This window comes from Eleutherodactylus coqui, chromosome 4 (genome assembly GCF_035609145.1).
Source record: "Eleutherodactylus coqui strain aEleCoq1 chromosome 4, aEleCoq1.hap1, whole genome shotgun sequence".
Lineage (NCBI taxonomy): Eukaryota > Metazoa > Chordata > Amphibia > Anura > Eleutherodactylidae > Eleutherodactylus > Eleutherodactylus coqui.
In genome coordinates, this window is record NC_089840.1 from 286,483,519 (window position 1) to 286,508,445 (window position 24,927).

The 24,927-nt window shown below is 45.0% G+C and overlaps 3 protein-coding genes across 3 annotated transcripts in view; all 3 read right to left on the bottom strand.

Moving 5' to 3' along the window:
- The window catches only part of LOC136626747 (uncharacterized), a 259,097-nt gene that overhangs the window by 100,129 nt on the left and 134,041 nt on the right, over positions 1 to 24,927 (bottom strand). The window lies entirely within an intron of this gene.
- Positions 662 to 20,091, bottom strand: LOC136625012 (zinc finger protein 585A-like). Its single transcript, XM_066598930.1, has 5 exons — positions 18,767 to 20,091; positions 16,917 to 17,034; positions 2,944 to 3,009; positions 2,471 to 2,573; positions 662 to 2,212 (listed from the first exon to the last, which is right to left on the bottom strand). Exons 1-5 carry the CDS (start codon positions 19,900 to 19,902, stop codon positions 780 to 782), a joined length of 2,856 nt encoding a protein of 951 aa, XP_066455027.1. The 5' UTR covers positions 19,903 to 20,091; the 3' UTR covers positions 662 to 779.
- On the bottom strand, positions 3,233 to 3,757 carry LOC136624498 (oocyte zinc finger protein XlCOF29-like). The gene is made up of 2 exons (XM_066598484.1): positions 3,678 to 3,757; positions 3,233 to 3,479 (listed from the first exon to the last, which is right to left on the bottom strand). The coding sequence occupies exons 1-2, from the start codon at positions 3,753 to 3,755 to the stop codon at positions 3,234 to 3,236; spliced, it is 324 nt and encodes a 107-aa protein (XP_066454581.1). The 5' UTR covers positions 3,756 to 3,757; the 3' UTR covers position 3,233.

The window sequence follows — 24,927 nt, forward strand, 5'->3', positions numbered from 1 at the left end:
TTTTTACCACATTGATTTGTCACACAAAAGTACTTGATGATGCAATCAGTTAGATGAAACACTAAAGTAAAGCCTATTACTGTATGTGAAAAAACTGACTATCGTAGGCCACTGAACATGGCAGACCAGGGGGCCATTATTATTGGCACACAATGATTTCATTATGGTGATAACGATGGAGTAAAGGAGAGAGCCCAATAGCTCACCAAACCCTCTAGAAGCCATTGCCTGAAATAGCAGTATCTATAGGCTTCAATCAGTAGGAATGGAGCCAAGTTTATTCCTAGGAGCTGCAGAGGAACAGTGACTGTCAATACGAGTGCTGGGAAGGAAGGAAGGTTGCATTTGTTTGTACTATTGATAGAGATGAGCGAACCTACTCGGCCACGCCCCTTTTTCGCCCGAGCGCCGCGATTTTCGAGTACTTCCGTACTCGGGCAAAAAGATTCGGGGGGGCGCCGTGGGTGAGTGCGGGGTTGCAGCGGGGAGTGGGGGGGAGAGGGAGAGAGAGAGGGCTCCCCCCTGTTACCCCCCGCTCTGCCACGCCTCCCCCTGCCCCCTGGCGCCCCCGAATCTTTTCACCCGAGTACGGAAGTACTCGAAAATCGCGGTGCTCGATCGAGTAATTACTTAAAACGAGTATATTCGCTCATCTCTATTTATCAATTAAAAAGAATGGCTAAAAAATAACAGAAAATGGCTTCTTCACTGATGATTTATTTGATGTATAAGAAAATGTGATTTTTTTTTTGGCTGAAACCTTTCTTAAATGCAAAATATTAATATGGCTTCTCCCCTGTGTGAGTTCTCTGATGTTTAACAAGACTTCTTTTACCAGTAAAACATTTCTCACATTCTGAACATGAAAATGGCTTCTCCCGTGTGTGGGTTCTCTGATGTGTAAAAAGATGATGTTTCCGGGAAAAACATTTCCCACATTGATTACATGAAAATGGCTTCTCCCCTGTGTGAGTTTTCTGATGTTTAACAAGATTTGATTTCTGAGTAAAACATTTCCCACATTCTGAACATGAAAATGGCTTCTCCCCTGTGTGAGTTCTTAGATGTATAATAAATTCAAACTTCCTGATATAAATTTTCCCACATTCAGGACATGAAGAGGTCTTCTCTCCAGTGTGAGTTGTCTGATGTTTAAGAAGTTGTGATTTCCTGATAAATCCTTTCCCACATTTAGGACATGAAAATGGCTTCTCTCCTGTGTGAGTTTTTTGATGGTTAACAAGAATCGATTTCCAGGCAAAACATTTCCCACATTGAGGACATGAAAATGGCTTCTCCCCTGTGTGAGTTCTCCGGTGTGTAAAGAGATGATATTTCTGGGAAAAACATTTCCCACATTGATTGCATGAAAATGGCTTCTCCCCCGTGTGAGTTGTCTGATGATTAAGAAGTTGTGATTTTTTGATAAAACCTTTTCCACATTTAGGACATGAAAATGGCTTCTCTCCTGTGTGGGTTTTATGATGGTTAACAAGAATCGATTTCGAGGCAAAACATTTCCCACAATCGGGACATGAAAATGGCTTCTCCCCAGTGTGAGTTCTCCGGTGTGTAAAAAGATGATATTTCTGGGAAAAACATTTCCCACATTGATTGCATGAAAATGGCTTCTCCCCAGTGTGAGTTGTCTGATGGTTAACAAGAGTCGATTTCCCAGCAAAACATTTCCCACATTCAGGACAAGAAAATGGCTTCTCCCCAGTGTGAGTTCTCTGATGTTTAACAAGAGGTGATTTCTGGGTAAAACATTTGCCACATTCAGAACATGAATATGGTCTCTCTTCTGTGTGAATTCTCTGATGTATAACAATATTTTTTCTTTTATTAAAACCCTTACCACATTCGGGACATGAAAATGGCTTCTCCCCTGTGTGAGTTCTCTGATGATTAAGAAAAGTGGATTTATATTTAAATTTTTTTTCGCATTCTGAACATGAATATGACTTCTTCCCTGTGTCAACTTCATGTTCAACATCTTTTCTGTAAATTTTGTGTTGCTTACTAGTCTGTGATGAATCAGAAGATGGAACCTGTTTAGAAGGATCAGATGACAGATCCTTACTGTGAAGGGCTGAGGGTGTATTTGGGATAATTGCAGGCTGTTCATATGTATCTTGTATATCGATATAATGATCTTCCACTTTACAACCTGTTGATATCAGATGTCCCACTGAACTCCCGGTGTCGTCATCTGCCAAGGATAAAACTGATTTTAATCTTTTTGAATATAACATTACAATTATATTTATTTTTTTACATTTCTATATTCTATATAAATGTTCACTCACTTTTTTTGAGCAACATACATTGAAAAAAGGCTTCTGATTACCTTTACATTTACAAAAATATTTTTAATAGCAGTTACACTTTATTATGTATTTTGGTTGAATGAGGGAATATACAGCTGAAAACCCTGACAACACAGACTCTTCTCTACATGTAGTCTCACCTGGGGGGTTATCTGTAGGAATCCGCTCCTTACACGGCTGATCCCCCATCACATGTGTCTCTGTAGCATCAATAGGGATCGGATCTTCATCCAGATTCACCAGCTGTGAAATAAATATTGTAAAAGTCATCACACAGTTGGAGAAGTCGTGTAGAAGGTTTTATATGGCCAGAAAAGGTCATTAATTAGTATGAGGAGCCGGAATGACATGACAGCAGTAGTGATCTGGGCCAAATAGCTGCAGGTCTCCTGTATAACTCCATCCTGTTGCTTCTTTATTCCCACCAGAAGTCTCCAGAACCAGAAAATAGTGATAAGATGCGGAGATCTAATGTCTGTGGTCGGCTGTAATCCTGCCATCTCCAGCTTTCTCATTACACAAGTATCAATCATATAATAAGACTGAACACAAGATCTTCCCAGCCGTCCTACAGACCAGAGGGGAGATTTCATGAGACCTTCTCTCCACCTACCTGATCATCCTGTGGAAGAAGAGGCCGGGGACATCTCTCTGCTGCTGTTCTCTTACTGGATCTACCTGCAGAAAACACAGACAGCCACTGAATTCATTCTCTACATACAAATAATAAAGGCCGTGTGGATTTAGTCCTATTACCTGGTGATGGGAGGGACTGGTGGTCCTCCATCATGACGTCCTTGTACAGATCCTTGTGTCCTTCTAAATACTCCCACTCCTCCTTGGAGAAATAGACAGTGACGTCCTGACACCTTATAGGAACCTGACAACACAATGATACCGTCATCACCCAGACACGTTATACCGCCATAGCGTTACTGTATAATGTCCCAGCATTCCCAGCAGCGTCACCTCTCCAGTCAGCAGCTCAATCATCTTGTTGGCGAGTTCTAGGATCTTCTGCTCATTGATCTCCTCCAGTATCAGGGGGTGAGGTGAAGGCCCTGTGGTTGGGCTCAGGGGTCTTCCCCATCCATCAGACATCGGGGCCTGACAGTCATCACTAGAAGTCTTCTTCACTATCGTGTAATCCTGTTTATGTGGAGAAACATTCATGAATGTTATAGATCTGTTGGGTATCTGTCATTTTACCAGCAAAACTGCACAGCCGACTCTATTATTTTCCAACATTTATGACCTAATCGGCAGTAAATCCTCTGCCGTAGATGTGAACAGAGACTGACAGAGATAAGAATGATGGAACGTGACGTCATCCCCAGAATCTCTCACCTCTCCTGTAAGCTGGAAGAGTATCTCTAGGGTGAGGGTGAATATACTCTCCGCCATCTTGTCCCGATTCCTCTCCATCCTTATCGCTTCAATCAGGAAAATTATCTGGTATAGAAGATATCAGCCGAGGATCCTGAATTGAAAAAAGATGAGACAATGTATAATCAATTACTAGACATTATAAGGGAAAACGTGGGAGGAGATCTTAACCCTTTAGTGACGAAGCACGTACAGCACTTGGTACTGTACTATGATAAATTTATGATGCAATCTAGTAGGAGTAAGTTGGGTGTTTGGTGGTCTACTCACAGCCGGGCTCCTACTGTAACATCTGAGAGTAGAGAAACTTCCATAGAATCACTATTACTGTGGAGAGTCAATAACGGGCACTATTACTGTGGAGGGTCAATAACGGGCATTATTACTGTGATTGGACACATAGGTTGTAGCTTACTTCAAAAAGGGATGTGTTCTATGTTAAAAACTTTGCCGCACTAAAATTGTTCAAAGAAATTGGGTACAACCCTTCTGGGTGATCTCACTGGTCTGATCAGTTCTAGCAACCAAGATAATCTTTGATATCTTCTTAATTACACCAATCGTGTGCTCGATGATAATCAAACCATTTCAACCAACTGGAACCACAAAAACATATCAAACTGAGAAGATGCATAGCAAAAATAAATAGTCCGCAGCACACAGTATTGCACCACCCTATTTTTTCAAACTGAGAAGATGAGGTAAGAGAGCAGAGACACGCCTCCGTAAAAAAACAAAAAGGAGAGATAGATAATGAGGAGGCCCGCGGAGCCGGAATATTTAATTTATCTAAATGGATTTTAAAAAAGAAAAAAAGAACCTGGAGGTCCTTCTCAAGGGACTCACTTTTAGGCCCAGCTGTCCCTCAGATTTATTCATCAATCTAAATGGGCTAATAAGGAACTTAACCAGCTGTCGCCATTTTTCCATCCAAAAAATTGAAAAATCATCCAACGTGGAAGAAATTTCTCCATTTATTAATTTAGAATCCAAACAGGAACCAATTTTTAGTATTTCACATGAACCCATCGCTAGTGATTTACATGAACCCATCGCTAGTGATTTACATGAACCCATCGCTACTGATTTACATGAACCCATCGCTAGTGATTTACATGAACCCATCGCTAGTGATTTACATGAACCCATCGCTAGTGATTTACATGAACCCATCGCTAGTGATTTACATGAACCCATCGCTAGTGATTTACATGAACCCATCGCTAGTGATTTACATGAACCCATCGCTAGTGATTTACATGAACCCATCGCTAGTGATTTACATGAACCCATCGCTAGTGATTTACATGAACCCATCGCTAGTGATTTACATGAACCTATCGCTACTGATTTACATGAACCTATCGCTACTGATTTACATGAACCCATCGCTACTGATTTACATGAACCCATCGCTACTGATTTACATGAACCTATCACTACTGATTTACATGAACCCATCGCTACTGATTTACATGAACCTATCACTACTGATTTACATGAACCCATCGCTAGTGATTTACATGAACCTATCACTACTGACTTACATGAACCCATCGCTACTGATTTACATGAACCCATCGCTACTGATTTACATGAACCTATCACTACTGACTTACATGAACCCATCGCTACTGATTTACATGAACCCATCGCTACTGATTTACATGAACCCATAGCTACTGATTTACATGAACCTATCACTACTGATTTACATGAACCCATCGCTAGTGATTTACATGAACCCATCGCTACTGACTTACATGAACCCATCGCTACTGACTTACATGAACCTATCACTACTGATTTACATGAACCAATCACTACTGATTTACATGAACCTATTGCTACTGATTTACATGAACCTATCACTACTGATTTACATGAACCCATCGCTACTGATTTACATGAACCCATCGCTACTGATTTACATGAACCTATCACTACTGATTTACATGAACCCATCGCTACTGATTTACATGAACCCATAGCTACTGATTTACATGAACCTATCACTACTGATTTACATGAACCCATCGCTAGTGATTTACATGAACCCATCGCTACTGATTTACATGAACCTATTGCTACTGATTTACATGAACCCATCGCTACTGATTCACATGAACCCATCGCTACTGATTTACATGAACCCATCGCTACTGATTTACATGAACCCATCGCTACTGATTTACATGAACCCATCGCTACTGATTTACATGAACCTATCGCTACTGATTTACATGAACCTATCACTACTGATTTACATGAACCTATCACTACTGATTTACATGAACCCATCGTTACTGATTTACATGAACCCATCGCTAGTGATTTACATGAACCTATCGCTACTGATTTACATGAACCCATCACTACTGATTTACATGAACCTATCACTACTGATTTACATGAACCTATCACTACTGATTTACATGAACCTATTGCTACTGATTTACATGAACCCATCGCTACTGATTTACATGAACCCATCGCTACTGATTTACATGAACCTATCACTACTGATTTACATGAACCTATCACTACTGATTTACATGAACCTATCACTACTGATTTACATGAACCTATCACTACTGATTTAAAACCGGTTAGCAAGTTTTAACCTTTCGAGGAAAAAGGTCAGTTTAGAGAGACATTTTATCAGAAGGTCCTAGGAGATTTTAATAAATGAATGATTTTAACCCCTTAGTGGCTAAGGTGCCTGTTTGCACCTTAGAGGGATTTTGTCATTAGAAAAAAAAAAAACAAAAAAAAAACTTACCTATACGCCGTAAGAGCTGGGAGAGGACGCGGTATGTGAGCCGGTAGAGGACGCCGTATGTGAGCCGGTAGAGGACGATGTATGTGAGCCGGTAGAGGACGATGTAGTGCATCTTTTGGAGCAAAAATTTATGTAAGACCCTGTCTTATTTTTAGGGAAACTGGGTATTTGATGCACCAAAACGCGGTGGATATACTGTTTTATCATCTGGCATATACCCCTTTATCTATATATATAAAATTGAATGTATGCGTGTCTGTCTGTCTGCGTGTCTGTCTGTTTGTCCTTTATGCGCTACTACACCATTCATCCGATCGCCATGAAACTTTGGGAAGCTGTTGAGTACACTCTTGGGAAGATTATAGGCATAGTACAAATATTCTATGATAAATGGCGCGCGTGCGTGCGTCGTCGACGGTTACGACCCCCCCATCATTGCCACTAATTCTCTCACTTCCCGATGTTGTAGAAACATAAAATTTGGCACGAGCATTGATTATGTCATAAATAGGAAAAGGTAATGGGTCCCAACTCGATTATTCAATTCTAAGCGCCAAAGAATTAGCGTCCAAATTTTACGTACGGAATCTAATTTTCTCGCTTCCCAATGTCATAGAAACTTGACATTTGGCACAAGCATTGATTATGTCATAAATAGGAAAAGCTAATGGGTCCCAACTGAATTATTCAATTCTAAGCACCAAAGAATTAGCGTCCAAACTTTACCTACGGAATCTAATTCTCTCACTTCCTGATGTCATCTATATATATAAAAATGAATGTATGTCTGTCTGTCTGTCCTTTATGCATTACTACACCATTCATCCAATTGCCATGAGACTTTGGGAAGTTGTTGAGTACACTCCTGGGAAGATTACTGGCATAGTACAACTATCCTATGATAGGTGGCGCGCGTACGAGCATCGTCGACAGTTATGCCCCCCAGACAAAGACAGTTTGATTTCCATCTCAAGCACGAAAGCAAAAGGCATTACGAGCAACGGGATGCGTGTTCAACCACAAAATGATGTATCCGCCGAACGTTTCGCAAGACAATTGCTGGATATTGAGAATGCTGAGGTAAAATGAAAGCTGTGCTGCGATTGGTTGCTATTTCTTATACTGCTGAGGTAACATGAAAGCTGTGCTGTGATTGGTTCCTATATAATATACTGCTGAGGCAACATGAAAGCTGTGCTGTGATTGGTTGCTACTTCTTATACTACTGAGGTTACATAAAAGCTGCGCTGCGATGGTTGTTATATATTATACCACTGAGGTAACATGAAAGCTGCACTGTGATTGGTTGTTATATATTATACTGCTGAGGTAACATGAAAGCTGCGCTGTGATTGGTTGTTATCTAGATATATAAAAATGAATGCATATATGTCTGTCTTTGCAGCAACGCGCGACGGGTAAGCTAGTATTCTATATTAAAGTGCGTTATCTGACTTAAGTCCAAACAACTCCTGTCGTCCCGGGGGCGGGGCTCCTTACCGGGGAGTTTGATACCCCACCCTTTCATGTAAGAAACTTTTTTTATTATTACTTTGACTGCTTTTCCCCCATTTCTCTGTATGTGGGTTCATATTCTCTTGCTGCTCTCCGGTGATGCGGTTACCCTGTGGGACATAAATACAACTGTACACCAGTCACGCCTGCCAGGACCGCAAGGTGCTAGTGGGTGGACTCCTTTATAGGAACCCCGCTTAGTGCCCGGTAAGTCCCATTTTCCTATATAGGAACGTTTTCTATCATGGCGCCGTCCCGCTCGCACTGTAAGGTCCGTCAGGGTCAGTCCCTTGCTCTTAGACCGTCCTCCCACAGTTCGGCCAGCATGCTTGCATCGGGAGGTCAGTAATGCCCATTGGGTCATCACTTGTAACTCATTTCATGTAGCGGTAGATAGAAGGGCTTCTAATACTAACTGCGAGAGCTGCGCTGTGATTGGTTGCTATGGGATTCCCTAAATCTGCCCCCCAGTGCTGGTGACCCCACATACCTCCACCTGCAGCCGGACAGGAGCCGTGGGGTTGTTCTGTGCTTACAGGACCTGTGATGATGTCACCGTCATGTGATCAGTGTGTGGGAGGAGACAAGGGGTCACATGACCAGGTCTCTCGGCTCAGTGAATGCAGGACTGTGCTGTGTGAGGATGTATTCAGAGAGTGTATGGAGCCGAGCCGAGTGTGTGTGAGATGGAGGAGCGGAGCCAAGTGTGTGTGCGTGACGGAGGAGCAGAGCCGAGTGTGTGTGCGTGACGGAGGAGCAGAGCCGAGTGTGTGTGCGTGACGTAGGAGCGCAGCCCAGCGCGTGCGAGATGGAGGAGCGGATCCGAGCGCGTGCGAGACGGAGGAGCGGAACCGAGCGCGTGCAAGACGGAGGAGCGGAGCCCAGCGTGTGCGAGACGGAGGAGCGGAGCCGAGGGCGTGCGAGACGGAGGAGCCGAGGGCGTGCGAGACGGAGGAGCTGAGGGCGTGCAAGACGGAGGAGCCGAGGGCGTGCGAGACGGAGGAGCCGAGGGCGTGCGAGATGGAGGAGCCGTGTCGAGTGTTTGTGAGCCAGAGCAGCAGAGCCCAGCGCCTGGGAGACGGAGGAGCGGAGCCGAGCGTGTGTGAGACGGAGGAGCAGAGCCCAGTGCCTGGGAGACAGAGGAGCGGAGTCTAATTGCTCACATGAGGAATATTCCACAAAAACTGCAATTCAGCAACAACAAACAAAATAGATGTGAAGAGATTATTTGTCTGTTAGTCACTAGAGATGAGCGAGCACCAAAATACTCGGGTGCTCGTTACTCGGGACGAAATTTTCGCGATGCTCGAGGGTTCATTTCGAGTAACGAACCCCATTGAAGTCAATGGGCGACCCGAGCATTTTTGTATATCGCCGATGCTCGCTAAGGTTTCCATTTGTGAAAATCTGGGCAATTCAAGAAAGTGATGGGAACGACACAGCAACGGATAGGGCAGGCGAGGGGCTACATGTTGGGCTGCATCTCAAGTTCCCAGGTCCCACTATTAAGCCACAATAGCGGCAAGAGTGGGCCCCCCCCCAACAACTTTTACTTCTGAAAAGCCCTCATTAGCAATGCATACCTTAGCTAAGCACCACACTACCTCCAACAAAGCACAATCACTGCCTGCATGACACTCCACTGCCACTTCTCCTGGGTTACATGCTGCCCAACCCCCCCTGCACGACCCAGTGTCCACAGCGCACACCAAGTTGCCCCTGCGCAGCCTTCAGCTGCACTCATGCCACGCCACACTCATGTCTATTTATAAGTGCGTCTGCCATGAGGAGGAACCGCAGGCACACACTGCAGAGGGTTGGCACGGCTAGGCAGCGACCCTCTTTAAAAGGGATGGGGCGATAGCCCACAATGCTGTACAGAAGCAATGAGAAATATAATCCTGTGCCACCGCCATCAGGAGCTGCACACGTGGGCATAGCAATGGGGAACCTATGTGCCACACACTATTCATTCTGTCAAGGTGTCTGCATGCCCCAGTCAGACCGCGTTTTTTTATAAATAGTCACAGGCAAATACAATTCCGCAATGGGAATTCCGTGTGTACCCACAGCATGGGTGGCTCCCTGGAACCCACCGGCTATACATTAATGTATCCCATTGCAGTGCCCATTACAGCTGAGGTAATGTCATGTTTAATGCAGGTGGGCTTCGGCCCACACTGCATGCCCCAGTCAGACTGGGGTTCTTTAGAAGTGGACACACGCAGTTACAACTCCGTGTGGACCCAAGGCCTGGGTGGCTCCCTGGAACCCACCGGCGGTACATAAATATATCCCATTGCAGTGCCCAACACAGCGGATGTAACGTCAGCTGTAATGCAGGTGGGCTAAAAATTAATTGGATTACACTGTAGGCCAGGGCCCCCAAAAATTGGTGTACCAACAGTACTAATGTACCTCAGAAAAATTGCCCATGCCCAACCAAGAGGGCAGGTGAAACCCATTAATCGCTTTGGTTAATGTGGCTTAATTTGTAACTAGGCCTGGAGGCAGCCCAGTTAAAATAAAAATTGGTTCAGGTGAAAGTTTCAACGCTTTAATGAGCATTGAAACGTATAAAAATTGTTTACAAAAATTATATGACTGAGCCTTGTGGGCCTAAGAAAAATTGCCCGTTCGGAGTGATTATGTGAGGTTTCAGGAGGAGGAGCAGGAGGAGGAGGAGGAATATTATACACAGATTGATGAAGCAAAAATGTCCCCGTTTTTGATGGTGATAGAAAACGATGCTTCCATCCGCGGGTGCAGCCTACGTATTGCTTAGGTATCGCTGCTGTCCGCTGGTGAAGAAGAGAAGTCTGGGGAAATCCAGGCTTTGGTCATCTTGATGAGTGTAAGCCAGTCGGCACTGTCGGTTGACAGGCGGGTACGCTTATCCGTGATGATTCCCCCAGCCGCACTAAACACCCTCTCTGACAAGACGCTAGCCGCAGGACAAGCAAGCACCTCCAGGGCATACAGCGCGAGTTCAGGCCACGTGTCCAGCTTCAACACCCAGTAGTTGTAGGGGGCAGAGGCGTCACCGAGGACCGTCGTGCGATCGGCTACGTACTCCCTCACCATCCTTTTACAGTGCTCCCGCCAACTTAGCCTTGACTGGGGACCGGTGACACAGTCTTGCTGGGGAGCCATAAAGCTGGCAAAGGCCTTGGAGAATGTTCCCCTGCCTGCGCTGCACATGCTGCCTGATCTCTGCGCCTCCCCTGCTACCTGGCCCTCGGAAGTGCGCCTTCTGCCACTAGCGCTGTCGGATGGGAAGTTTACCATCAGTTTGTCCACCAGCGCCCTGTGGTATAGCATCATTCTGGAACCCCTCTTCTCTTCGGGAATGAGAGTGGAAAGTTTCTCCTTATACCGTGGGTCGAGCAGTGTGTACACCCAGTAATCCGTAGTGGCCAGAATGCGTGTAACGCGAGGGTCACGAGAAAGGCATCCTAACATTAAGTCAGCCATGTGTGCCAGGATACCTGTACGCAACACATGGCTGTCCTCACTAGGAAGATCACTTTCAGGATCCTCCTCCTCCTCTGGCCATACATGCTGAAAGGATGACAGGCAAGCAGCATGCGTACCCTCAGCAGTGGGCCAAGCTGTCTCTTCCCCCTCCTCCTCATGCTCCTCCCCCTCCTCAACGCGCTGAGATATAGACATGAGGGTGCTCTGACTATCCAGCGACATACTGTCTTCCCACGCCTCCGTTTCCGAGTGCAAAGGGTCTGCCTTTATGCTTTGCAGGGAACTTCTCAAGAGGCATAGCAGAGGAATGGTGACGCTAATGATTGCAGCATCCCCGCTCACCATCAGGGTAGACTCCTCAAAGTTTCCAGGGACCTGGCAGATGTCTGCCAACCAGGCCCACTCTTCTATAAAGAATTGAGGAGGCTGACTTCCACTACGCCGCCCATGTTGGAGTTGGTATTCCACAATAGCTCTACGCTTCTCATAGAGCCTGGCCAACATGTGAAGCATAGAGTTCCACCATGTGGGTACGTCGCACAGCAATCGGTGCACTGGCAGATTAAACCGATGTTGCAGGGTCGGCAGGGTGGCAGCGTCCGTCTTGGAGTTGCGGAAATGTGCGCTGACCCGGCGCACCTTTCCGAGCAGGTATGACAAGTGTGGGTAGCTTTTTTAGAAAGCGCTGAACCACCAAATTAAAGACATGGGCCAGGCATGGCACGTGCGTGAGGCTGCCGAGCTGCAGAGCCTCCACCAGGTTACGGCCGTTGTCACACACGACCATGCCTGGTTGGAGGCTCAGCGGCGCAAGCCAGCGGTCGGTCTGCTCTGTCAGACCCTGCAGCAGTTCGTGGGCCGTGTGCCTCTTCTCTCCTAAGCTGAGTAGTTTCAGCACGGCCTGCTGACGCTTGCCCACCGCTGTGCTGCCGTGCCGCGCGACACCGACTGCTGGCGACGTGCTGCTGCTGACACATCTTGATTGCGAGACAGAGGTTGCGTAGGAGGAGGAGGAGGGTGGTTTAGTGGAGGAAGCATACACCGCCGCAGATACCACCACCGAGCTGGGGCCCGCAATTCTGGGGGTGGGTAGGACGTGAGCGGTCCCAGACTCTGACTCTGTCCCAGCCTCCACTAAATTCACCCAATGTGCCGTCAGGGAGATATAGTGGCCCTGCCCGCCTGTGCTTGTCCACGTGTCTGTTGTTAAGTGGACCTTGGCAGTAACCGCGTTGGTGAGGGCGCGTACAATGTTTCGGGAGACATGGTCGTGCAGGGCTGGGACGGCACATCGGGAAAAATAGTGGCAACTGGGAACTGAGTAGAGCGGGGCCGCCGCCGCCATGATGCTTTTGAAAGCCTCAGTTTCCACAAGCCTATACGGCAGCATCTCCAGGCTGATCAATTTGGCAATGTGCACGTTTAACGCTTGAGCGTGCGGGTGCGTGGCGGCGTATTTGCGCTTGTGCTCAAACAGTGGCGCTAGCGACGTCTGGACGCTGCGCTGAGAGACATTGCTGGATGGGGCCGAGGACAGCGGAGGTGAGGGTGTGGGTGCAGGCCAGGAGACGGTAATGCCTGTGTCCTCAGAGGGGGGTTGGATTTCAGTGGCAGGTTGGGGCACAGGGGGAGAGGCAGTGGTGCAAACCGGAGGCGGTGAACGGCCTTCGTCCCACCTTGTGGGGTGCTTGGCCATCATATTCCTGCGCATGCTGGTGGTGGTGGCTCCCCAGCTGATCTTGGCGCGACAAAGGTTGCACATCACTGTTCGTCGGTCGTCAGGCGTCTCTGTGAAAAACTGCCACACCGTAGAGCACCTTGACCTCTGCAGATGGCATGGCACAAGGGGGCGCTTTGGGAAACAGTTGGTGGATTATTCGATCTGGCCCTGCCTCTACCCCTGGCCACCGCACTGGCTCGGCCTGTGCCCACACCCTGACTTGGGCCTCCGCGTCCTCGCCCGCGTCCTCTAGGCCTACCCCTACCCCTCAGCATGGTGTATTACCAGTAGTGCAGAAACAGAACGCTGTAATTAAATGTGCCGCTTATTGGCCTGTGGTTGGAGGCTGACTTCGCTTACGGAACGCCAGGAAATAATTTTGCGCAAGCCTTCTGTAACACTTAGCTGGCTGCGTATGAATTAGGAGGACAACTACACCCAGCACAGACCCAGAACACTGAGGACAGTCACAGGCAGCCCAAATAGATTTTTTCCCCCAAATGTTTTTGCAAAGGCCCACTGCCTATATTCAATAAATATGTCTTCTGTCCCTGCCTCACAATATATGTCTTCTGTCCCTGCCTCACCACCACTACTGGCCCTGGAGTATGTAAAATAACTGCAGACTGTTGCACTGTGGACTGGAATGTGATGTAACAGCCAACACAGAGCCAGGACATAATTTTGCGCAAGCCTGCTGTAACACTTAGCTGGATGCGTATGAATTAGGAGGTCAACTACTCCCAGCACAGACCCAAAACACTGAGGAGAGTCACAGGCAGCCCAAATAGATTTTTTTCTCCAAATGTTTTTGCAGAGGCCCACTGCCTATATTCAATAAATATATGTCTTCTGTCCCTGCCTCACAATATATGTCTTCTGTCCCTGCCTCACCACCACTACTGGCCCTGGAGTATGTATAATTACTGCAGGGCGCAATGCTCTGCACGGCCGATATACAAAAAAAAAAAAAGTGCAACACTGCAAAAAGCAGCCTCCACACTACTGCACATGGTTAGATGTGGCCCTAAGAAGGACCGTTGGGGTTCTTGAAGCCTAAAATACTCCTAACGCTCTCCCTATAGCAGCTCCGGCACCAACAGCACTTTCTCTCCTCTATGTCAGAACAAATCTGTGGCGAGCCGCGGGAGGGGCCGATTTTTATACTCGGGTGACACCTGATCTCGCCAGCCACTCACTGCAGGGGGGTGGTATAGGGCTTGAACGTCGCAGGGGGAAGTTGTAATGCCTTCCCTGTCTTTCCATTGGCCAGAAAAGCGCGCCAACGTCTCAGAGATGAAAGTGAAAGTAACTCGAACATCGCGTGGTACTCGTTACGAGTAACGAGCATCTCGAACACGCTAATACTCGAACGAGTATCAAGCTCGGACGAGTACGTTCGCTCATTTCTATTAGTCACACATTTTGGCATCGCCCCGCACCTCATCAGAAACCCTTCTGGCCGAGAACATCCCAATCTTATCTTTATTACAGACATTAAGAAATACAGAGAATGCCGAGCGGTTATACAAGAATACCACCAGAGGTCATTACATATAAGAAGTTGGTCAGTCACTTTCTGGTTCGGGTTGTTATGAACATGGTGAAATAAATTTGTAGGAAGTGCTTTTTTCCATAGTAAAATGTGTTTCAGTCGAAAAATATCAGTTTTTATTTTTTCCACATGATTTTTATTTTTTATAGGAAAAATAAGATTTTTGTTCTTACCGTAAAATCTCTTTCTCATCTCATTCTTTAGGGGACATAGTTTTGACCATCAGTATAGCTGCTGCCACTAGGAGGCAGATGTAAGCAACAAAAAAGTGTTGGCTCCTCCCACTAGCTCCTCCCCTCTGCAGGCACCAATCTAATCAGTTCGTCTGCAAGCAGAAGGAGCAACCAAGTAGGAATAACAGAAAAGCGCTGTCAATGTTGTATGGAAAAAGAACTATAACTTAAGAAAGACACCATATGCAACAAGACAAGAGAAGAACTGTCTAGAAGAGAAAATACAATAAATTTAAAAAGCCCCATACTGGGTGGGTGCTGTGTCCCCCAATGAGCGAGACGAGAAAGAGATTTTATGGTATCATTGGGGGACACAGTTTTGACCATGGGACGTTCAAGAGCAGTCCCTGGGGAATGGGAGGAGATCTCATGACGCATGGGGACAGTCCATTGCCGTCTGCAAAACTCTCCGACCAAGGGAAGCATCCGCAGATGCATATGTAGGCACCCGGTAGAATATTGCAGACTTATGCAGAGAGACCATGTACACCTTACACAGCTGCAAGCGTCCACCATAGGAAGAGTGGTGTGTTCTGCCAAATGAGACATGGGTGGATCTACTACTAAAAGAACAAACTATTTCCTCACAAGATCCTCCCGGAAGGACTATAAAACATCTAAACGCTTAGGCACGATGAAGAGTCTGTCTGGAACATTCTGCTGTGTCTGCCTACCTCCTGACACAGCACAGCAGCTGAATCCCCAAAATGCCGGCTGAACACCGCCTGCTTCCTGAATCCCCACTGTACTGCAAAATGTAAATACTGTACAGATGAGTACAGTAAAGAAATGTTTGCAAATACAGTACTGCAGTCCTATGTCAAAGCACAGATAACATAGTGATACATACTGCTAATGATGTGCCTGCAGTTCTATGTCAAACCACAGATAACAGGCAGTGCTACGTACTGCTATAATGATGTCCCTGCAACCCTTTCCTTTTAGCTACATCATGGGACCAAAGAAAATTTCCGGAGACAAAAGAGCTTCAAAGAAGCGTGTCAGAAACACGAACGAGCTGAAGAAGCATTAAAAAATATGAGAGTGGCATTGCTGAAATTGGCTGCATGCACAGGAAGGCGCGATCCACCATATCCACCATTGTGGGCCAAAAGGAACCATAAAGGTAGCAAATGTAGCGAAAGGCGTGGATATGCTAACGAAGCGCAGATAAAGAACGGTGGGAGAGGTTGAAAAGTTGCTATTGATTTGGATCAACCAAAAACAGTTAGATGGCGATTCTGTTTCGATGTCCATCATGTGCGAAAAGGCCAGACGGTTGTATGCCGATCTCATTCAGAACACGCCTGGGACCAGTGCCAGTGACCCTACTGATTTTAAGGCCAGCCACGGCTTGTTAGCAAACTTCAAGCGACGTACAGGAATACACAGTGTTATTAGGAACGGCGAAGCTGCAAGTTCAGACAAGCAAGTGGCTGAAGAATTTGTGGTTGAATTTAAAGATTACGTAGAGGCTGAAGGATTCATCCCCCAACAAGTCTTTAATTGTGATGAAACTGGCCTCTTCTGGAAGAAAATGCCAAAGAGGACCTACTTTACACAGGAGGAAGTGGATCTACCAGGACATAAGCCTATGAAAGATCTGCAACTTTTTGTGCTTTGCAATTTTTGTGCAATGCGTTTTTAACATTAGAAAGTCCCATTGACAATTGCGTTAAAAAAATGCAGCAAAATCGCAGCGTTAAAAAAACACAAGTAAGTAGGAGCCCTCAGATAAATACTCAGATAATTTGCCCACTGATCGACTACTATGTCTAGGTAAAATTTCTAGGAGGCGCTGAAAAAAAGAACAAAGCCAGAGATCCAGATGATAACCTAGAGCGATAAGACCTAAGCCTCTTATGTGGTCTACAAAAAAGAGGTGCCGTCTGTCTAGGTGGATTAGACGTGGTCCAGCCTGTCGAGAATTGCCAAGGATGCTCAGGAAAGGTCTGAAACTGCCAGTGACAGGGGGTGTGCCCACTCCAGCTCTGCGATTAGAGAGGACTGAATAGGAGGGGTGCCAGTAGAAGGATCTACAATCAAGGCAAAACAGATCCAACTGTCCACATACAAATTTGGTTTATAGCGAGAACACACATAATGTGTCTCTGGCTGACCCATCTTGCATCCTCTACTCTGGTGTTGGACATGGTGCCAGACAGAAAGCCTGACTAGTGATGATACCGGAGGGGCAGCAAGGGGCAAGCGGGCCACCAGGCAGAGCTTACCCAACTGAAACTGTTCTGTGGAGCCAATGGAACTGTTTTATACAATGCACACACCAGCTCAGCGGGAGAGAGGAAACCAACCGACCCTCATGGTAAGGGAAGCGGACCAAAATCGAGGAAAAAGCACCCCAGAAAGGCACAGCAAACACCAGAACAGTCCCCATGAAGGAGCAGGATAGGTATGAGAGCAGTTGTTGCTCTCAAATTGGGAATCTCAGTAAAGGAGGGAACTACTTTTCTTAGGAATACTATACCTGCCCATCGAAACCTCTCACCCATTGGGGATTCTTCTTTGATTTAGGTGCCAAAATTTCCAGTGACGGACAGGAAAATCCATGGTTCCTCTTTAGCCAGTCTTTAATGAGGGAGAGTGTTCAGGACAAAAGAAGTGGGAACCCTATGGCCAGTGGGCCACCTTTGAGAAAGCCTGAACATACCATTGTTTCTTCTGAGATGGGGGGGGAGGCGACAAGTGAAGGGATGAAACAGTTCTGTTCGCCATCCTCAGTGAGGTAACAGGGAAAGTCCTGCCTTTCTGTATGTCCTAGGTCCAAATATGGCACATAAGGACTGACAATTAAGAGGTCTGCCTCCTATGTACACTAAGTTAAAACTGATTATCCTGGTGCCTGCAGGGAAAATATAGCTAGTGGGAGGAGACAACACTTTTTCTGTTGCTTAGTGTCTGCCTCCAAGTGGCAGTAGTTATATCCAAGGTCTTAAGCTGTGTCTCCCCATGATACGGATGAGAAACATTTTTACCACATTGATTTGTCACACAAAAGAACTTGAAGATGCAATTAGTTAGATGAAACACTAAAGTAAAGCATATTACTGTAAGTGAAAAAACTGACTATCGTAGGCCACTGAACATGGCAGACCAGGGGCCCATTATTATTGGCACACAATGATTTCATTATGGGGATAACGATGGAGTGAAGGAGAGAGTCCAATAGCTCACCAAACCCTCTAGAAGCCATTGCCTGAAATAGCAGTATCTATAGGCTTCAATCAGGAGGAATGGAGCCAAGTTTATTCCTAGGAGCTGCAGAGGAACAGTGACTGTCAATACGAGTGTTGGGAAGGAAGGTTGCATTTGTTTGTACTATTTATAGAGATGAGCGAACCTACTCGGCCACGCCCCTTTTTCGCCCGAGCGCCGCGATTTTCGAGTACTTCTGTACTCGGGCAAAAAGATTCGGGGGGGCGCCGTGGGTGAGTGCGGGGTTGCAGCGGGGAGTGGGGGGGGGAGAGGGAGAGAGAGAGGGCTCCCCCCTGTTACCCCCCCGCTCTGCCACGCCTCCCCCCGGCGCCCCCGGATCTTTTCACCTGAGTACGGAAGTACTCGAAAATCGCGGTGCTCGATCGAGTAATTACTTAAAACGAGTATATTCGCTCATCTCTATTTATCAATTAAAAAGAATGGCTAAAAAATAACAGAGAATGGCTTCTTCACTGATGAGTTATTTGATGTATAAGAAAATGGGAATTTTTGGGGGGGCTGAAACCTTTCTTAAATGCAAAATATTAATATGACTTCTCCACTGTGTGAGTTCTCTGATGTTTAACAAGACCTCTTTTATCAGTAAAACATTTCTCACATTCTGAACATGAAAATGGCTTCTCCCGTGTGTGGGTTCTCTGATGTGTAAAAAGATGATGTTTCCGGGAAAAACATTTCCCACATTGATTACATGAAAATGGCTTCTCCCCTGTGTGAGTTTTCTGATGTTTAACAAGATTTGATTTCTGAGTAAAACATTTCCCACATTCTGAACATGAAAATGGCTTCTCTCCTGTGTGAGTTCTTAGATGTATAATAAAATCAAACTTCTTGATATAAATTTTCCCACATTCAGGACATGAATAGGTTTTCTCTCCCATGTGAGTTGTCTGATGTTTAAGAAGTTCTGATTTCCTGATAAATCCTTTTCCACATTTAGGACATGAAAATGGCTTCTCTCCTGTGTGAGTTTTTTGATGGTTAACAAGAATCGATTTCCAGGCAAAACATTTCCCACATTGAGGACATGAAAATGGCTTCTCCCCTGTGTGAGTTCTCCGGTGTGTAAAGAGATGATATTTCTGGGAAAAACATTTCCCACATTGATTGCATGAAAATGGCTTCTCCCCCGTGTGAGTTGTCTGATGATTAAGAAGTTGTGATTTTTTGATAAAACCTTTCCCACATTTAGGACATGAAAATGGCTTCTCTCCTGTGTGGGTTTTATAATGGTTAAGAAGAGTCAATTTTGAGGCAAAACATTTCCCACAATCGGGACATGAAAATGGCTTCTCCCCCGTGTGAGTTCTCCGGTGTGTAAAAAGATGATATTTCTGGGAAAAACATTTCCCACATTGATTGCATAAAAATGGCTTCTCCCCCGTGTGAGTTCTCTGATGTTTAACAAGAGGTGATTTCTGGGTAAAACATTTGCCACATTCAGAACATGAATATGGTCTCTCTCCTGTGTGAATTCTCTGATGTATAACAACATTTTTTCTTTTTTTAAAACCTTTCCCACATTCAGGACATGAAAATGGCTTCTCCTCTGAGTGAGTTCTCTGATGATTAAGAAAAGCGGATTCATATTTAAATTTTTTTTCGCATTCTGAACATGAATATGACTTCTTCCCTGTGTCAACTTCATGTTCAACATCTTTTCTGTACATTTTGCTTTGCTTTCTAGTCTGTGATGAATCAGAAGATGGAACCTGTTTAGAAGGATCAGATGATAGATCCTTACTGGGAAGGGCTGAGGGTGTATTTGGGATAATTGCAGGCTCTTCATATGTATCTTGTATGATATCATGATCTTCCACTGTATAACCTGTTGATATCAGATGTCCCTCTGATCTCCCGATGTCACTATCTGCCAAGAATAAAACAGATTTTAATCTTTTTGAATATAACATTACAATTTTATTTTTTCACATTTCTATATTCATTATTGATACAAATTCAATTTCTAAAATGATTGCCCATTAATAGTCGGAACAATGTTTCATTGAGCAGCTAATCTGACAACCAACCTAATGGACCAATCATTTGCGTCTCCATTGCAAAAGAATACTTCCACATTGTAGGACATGTTCTGCGCTGATTTCCTCCCTGCGGTGATGGTAATTTCCTACCTCCAGCGAGCGCTCTCAGCTGCTACTCTTATCCGCGGCTCATACAGCTTGTAAGGTTACAGAGCGCAGGAGCTGTACGAGCCGTGGAGAAGAGCTGCTGACGCCCCCTGCTGTAAACTGCCCTGTACTGGGGCTGAAACTACAGTCTGCTGATCGTGTGCTGCTGACGGGGGAATAAAGACGCTTTTAGAAGGCCGGAACCGCTATTATCAGTGGGCACACATATGTTTGCCATTCGCTAACCCTGCTGATCAATATTTGAATTATGATCTGTGAAACGTCCTACTGAGCATGCCTACTAACTCTGGTTTTTCAGCAACAGAGGAGAGGAAACATGATAAGGGCTCATTCACACGCCTGGATACGCTTTGCCAAAGAACAATAGAACTTGCAGACTCGCCATTAGCACTGCGTTATATTCAGACAGGAGCAGATTCACAATGAGCTCATGTGACAGACTTGACAGAGTCTGCAGAGGATGGAGATCATTGATAATTAATATGAATTTTAAATGTTCACTCACTTTTTTTGAGCAACATACATTGAAAAAAGGCTTCCGATTGTCTTTACATACAAAATATTTTTAATGGCAGTTACACTTTATTATGTATTTTGGTTGAATGAGGGAATATACAGCTGAAAACCCCGACAACACAGACTCTTCTCTACATGTAGTCTCACCTGGGGGGTTATCTGTAGGGATCTCCTCTTTACATGGCTGATCCCCCCTCACATGTGTCTCTGTAGCATCAATAGGGATTGGATCTTCATCCGGATTCACCAGCTGTGAAATAAATATTGTAAAAGTCATCACACAGTTGGAGAAGTCGTGTGGAAGGTTTTATATGGCCAGAAAAGGTCATTAATTAGTATGAGGAGCTGGAATGACATGACAGCAGTAGTGATCTGGGCCAAATAGCTGCAGGTCTCCTGTATAACTCCAACCTGTTGCTTCTTTATTCCAATCAGAAGTCTCCAGAACCAGAAAATAGTGATAAGATGCGGAGATCTAATGTCTGCGGTCGGCTGTAATCCTGCCATCTCCAGCTTTCTCATTACACAAGTATCAATCATAGAATAAGACTAAACACAAGACCTTCCCAGCCGTCCTACCGACCAGAGGGGAGATTTCATGAGACCTTCTCTCCATCTACCTGATCATCCTGTGGAAGAAAAGGCCGGGGACATCTCTCTGCTGCTGTTCTCTTACTGGATCTACCTGCAGAAAACACAGACAGCCACTGAATTCATTCTCTACATACAAATAATAAAGGCCGTGTGGATTTAGTCCTGTCTATTACCTGGTGATGGGGGGGGCTGGTGGTCCTCCATCATGACGTCCTTGTACAGATCCTTGTGTCCATCTAAATACTCCCACTCCTCCATGGAGAAATAGACAGTGACGTCCTGACACCTTATAGGAACCTGACAACACAATGATACCATCATCACCTAGACACGTTATACCGCCATAGCGTTACTGTATAATGTCCCAGCATTCCCAGCAGCGTCACCTCTCTAGTCAGCAGCTCAATCATCTTGTTGGTGAGTTCTAGGATCTTCTGCTCATTGATCTCCTCCAGTATCAGGGGGTGAGGTGGAAGCCCTGTGATTGGGCTCAGGGGTCTTCCCCATCCATCAGACACCGGGGCCTGACAGCCATCACTAGAAGTCTTCTTCACTACCGTGTAATCCTGTTTATGGGGAGAAACATTTATGAATGTCATAGATCTGTTGGGTATCTGTCATTTTACCAGCAAAACTGCCCAGCCGCCTCTGTTATTTCCGGTATTTATGACCTAATCTGCAGTAAATCCTCTGCCGTAGATGTGACCAGAGACTGACAGAGATAAGAATGATGGAACGTGACGTCATCCCCAGAATCTCTCACCTCTCCTGTAAGCTGGAAGAGTATCTCTAGGGTGAGGTTGAATATACTCTCCGCCATCTTGTCCCGATTCCTCTCCATCCTTATCGCGTCAATCAGGAAAATTATCTGATATATCAGCCGAGGATCTTGAATTGAAAAAAGATGAGACAATGTATAATCAATTACTAGACATTATAAGGGAAAACGTGGGAGATCTTAACCCTTTAGTGACGAAGCACGTACAGCACTTGGTACTGTGCTATGATAAATTTATGATGCAATCTAGTAGGAGTAAGTTGGGTGTTTGGTGGTCTACTCACAGCCGGGCTCCTACTGTAACATCTGAGAGTAGAGAAACTTCCATAGAATCACTATCAATAACGGGCACTATTACTGTGGAGGGTCAATAACGGGCATTATTGCTGTGATTGGACACATAGGTTGTAGCTTACTTCAAAAAGGGATGTGTTCTATGTTAAAAACTTTGCCACACTAAAATTGTTCAAAGAAATTGGGTACAACCCTTCTGGGTGATCTCACTGGTCTGATCAGTTCTAGCAACCAAGATAATCTTTGATATCTTCTTAATTACACCAATTACATTGAATTAGACCTATTTCACAGGAAATTTCACAGATTAAAAAAGAGACATGGAAGATTTCACTAAGAACGAAATCTTCCCTTGGGAATATAAAAAGAAAATACCTGCAGATGATAATCCCATTACAACCAAAATGCTACTACAGGCCAAAAAAACGGTCACGGTTTGGTCTGGTCAAACTAGGACTTTTCACAACAGTACTTCATTTCTCGTAAATCATCTTCTATCACCCCTTCTGTGCATATTCCCATATGCTCAAATATGGCACCTATTGAAAAATCCAATATTCACACTTTCCCAATCGTGTGGTCGATGATAATCAAACCATTTCAACCAACTGGAACCACAAAAACATATCAAACTGAGAAGATGTGTAGCAAAAATAAATAGTCCGCAGCACACAGTATTGCACCACTCTATTTTTTCAAACTGAGAAGATGAGGTAAGAGAGCAGAGATAAAAAAAACAAAAAAGAGAGATAGATAATGAGGAGGCCCGCGGAGCCGGAATATTTAAGTTATTTAAATGGATGTTAAAAAGAACGGACCTAGAGGTCCTTCTCAAGGGACTCACTTTTAGCCCCAGCTTTCCCTTAGATTTATTCATCGATCTTAATGGGCTAATAAGGAACTTAATCAGCTATCGCCATTTTTCTATCCAAAAGATTGAAAAATCATCCAACGTGGAAGAAATTTCTCCTTTTATTAATTTAGAATCCAAACAGGAACCAATTCTTAGCATTTCACATGAACCCATCGCTAGTGATTTACATGAACCCATCGCTACTGACTTACATGAACCCATCGCTACTGACTTACATGAACCCATCGCTAGTGACTTACATGAACCCATCGCTAGTGATTTACATGAACCCATCGCTAGTGATTTACATGAACCCATCGCTAGTGATTTACATGAACCCATCGCTAGTGATTCACATGAACCCATCGCTAGTGATTCACATGAACCCATCGCTAGTGATTCACATGAACCCATCGCTAGTGATTTACATGAACCCATCGCTAGTGATTTACATGAACCCATCGCTACTGATTTACATGAACCCATCGCTAGTGATTTACATGATCCCATCGCTAGTGATTTACATGAACCCATCGCTAGTGATTTACATGAACCCATCGCTAGTGATTTACATGAACCCATCGCTAGTGATTTACATGAACCCATCGCTACTGATTTACATGAACCCATCGCTACTGATTTACATGAACCCATCGCTACTGATTTACATGAACCCATCGCTACTGATTTACATGAACCTATCGCTACTGATTTCCATGAACCTATCGCTACTGATTTCCATGAACCCATCGCTACTGAATTACATGAACCCATCGCTACTGATTTACATGAACCCATCGCTACTGACTTACATGAACCCATCGCTACTGATTTACATGAACCCATCGCTAGTTATTTACATGAACCTATCGCTACTGATTTACATGAAACCATCGCTAGTGATTTACATGAACCCATCGCTAGTGATTTACATGAACCCATCGCTAGTGATTTACATGAACCTATCACTACTGATTTACATGAACCCATCGCTAGTGATTTACATGAACCCATCGCTACTGATTTACATGAACCTATCGCTACTGATTTACATGAACCCATCGCTACTGATTTACATGAACCTATCGCTACTGATTTACATGAACCCATCGCTAGTGATTTACATGAACCTATCACTACTGATTTACATGAACCCATCGCTACTGATTTACATGAACCTATCGCTACTGATTTACATGAACCCATCGCTACTGATTTACATGAACCCATCGCTACTGATTTACATGAACCTATCGCTACTGATTTCCATGAACCTATCGCTACTGATTTCCATGAACCCATCGCTACTGAATTACATGAACCCATCGCTACTGATTTACATGAACCCATCGCTACTGACTTACATGAACCCATCGCTACTGATTTACATGAACCCATCGCTAGTGATTTACATGAACCTATCGCTACTGATTTACATGAAACCATCGCTAGTGATTTACATGAACCCATCGCTAGTGATTTACATGAACCCATCGCTAGTGATTTACAT

What these genes read in the sequence shown, in the direction of transcription:
- LOC136624498 (XM_066598484.1), bottom strand. Translation starts at nt 3,755, where the DNA reads ATGGAGAGGAATCGGGACAAGATGGCGGAGAGTATATTCACCCTCACC. An exon ending in TCTTCCAGCTTACAGGAGAG is followed by an intron (nt 3,480 to 3,677) that starts GTGAGAGATTCT and finishes CCACATAAACAG; the next exon opens with GATTACACGATAGTGAAGAA.
- LOC136625012 (XM_066598930.1), bottom strand. Translation starts at nt 19,902, where the DNA reads ATGTACAGAAAAGATGTTGAACATGAAGTTGACACAGGGAAGAAGTCA. An exon ending in AGAACTCACACAGTGGAGAA is followed by an intron (nt 17,035 to 18,766) that starts GTCATATTAATA and finishes CCTTGATTGTAG; the next exon opens with ATCCTTCTACTGGCACCCCT. An exon ending in TCCTACAGATAACCCCCCAG is followed by an intron (nt 2,213 to 2,470) that starts GTGAGACTACAT and finishes TATCCTTGGCAG; the next exon opens with ATGACGACACCGGGAGTTCA.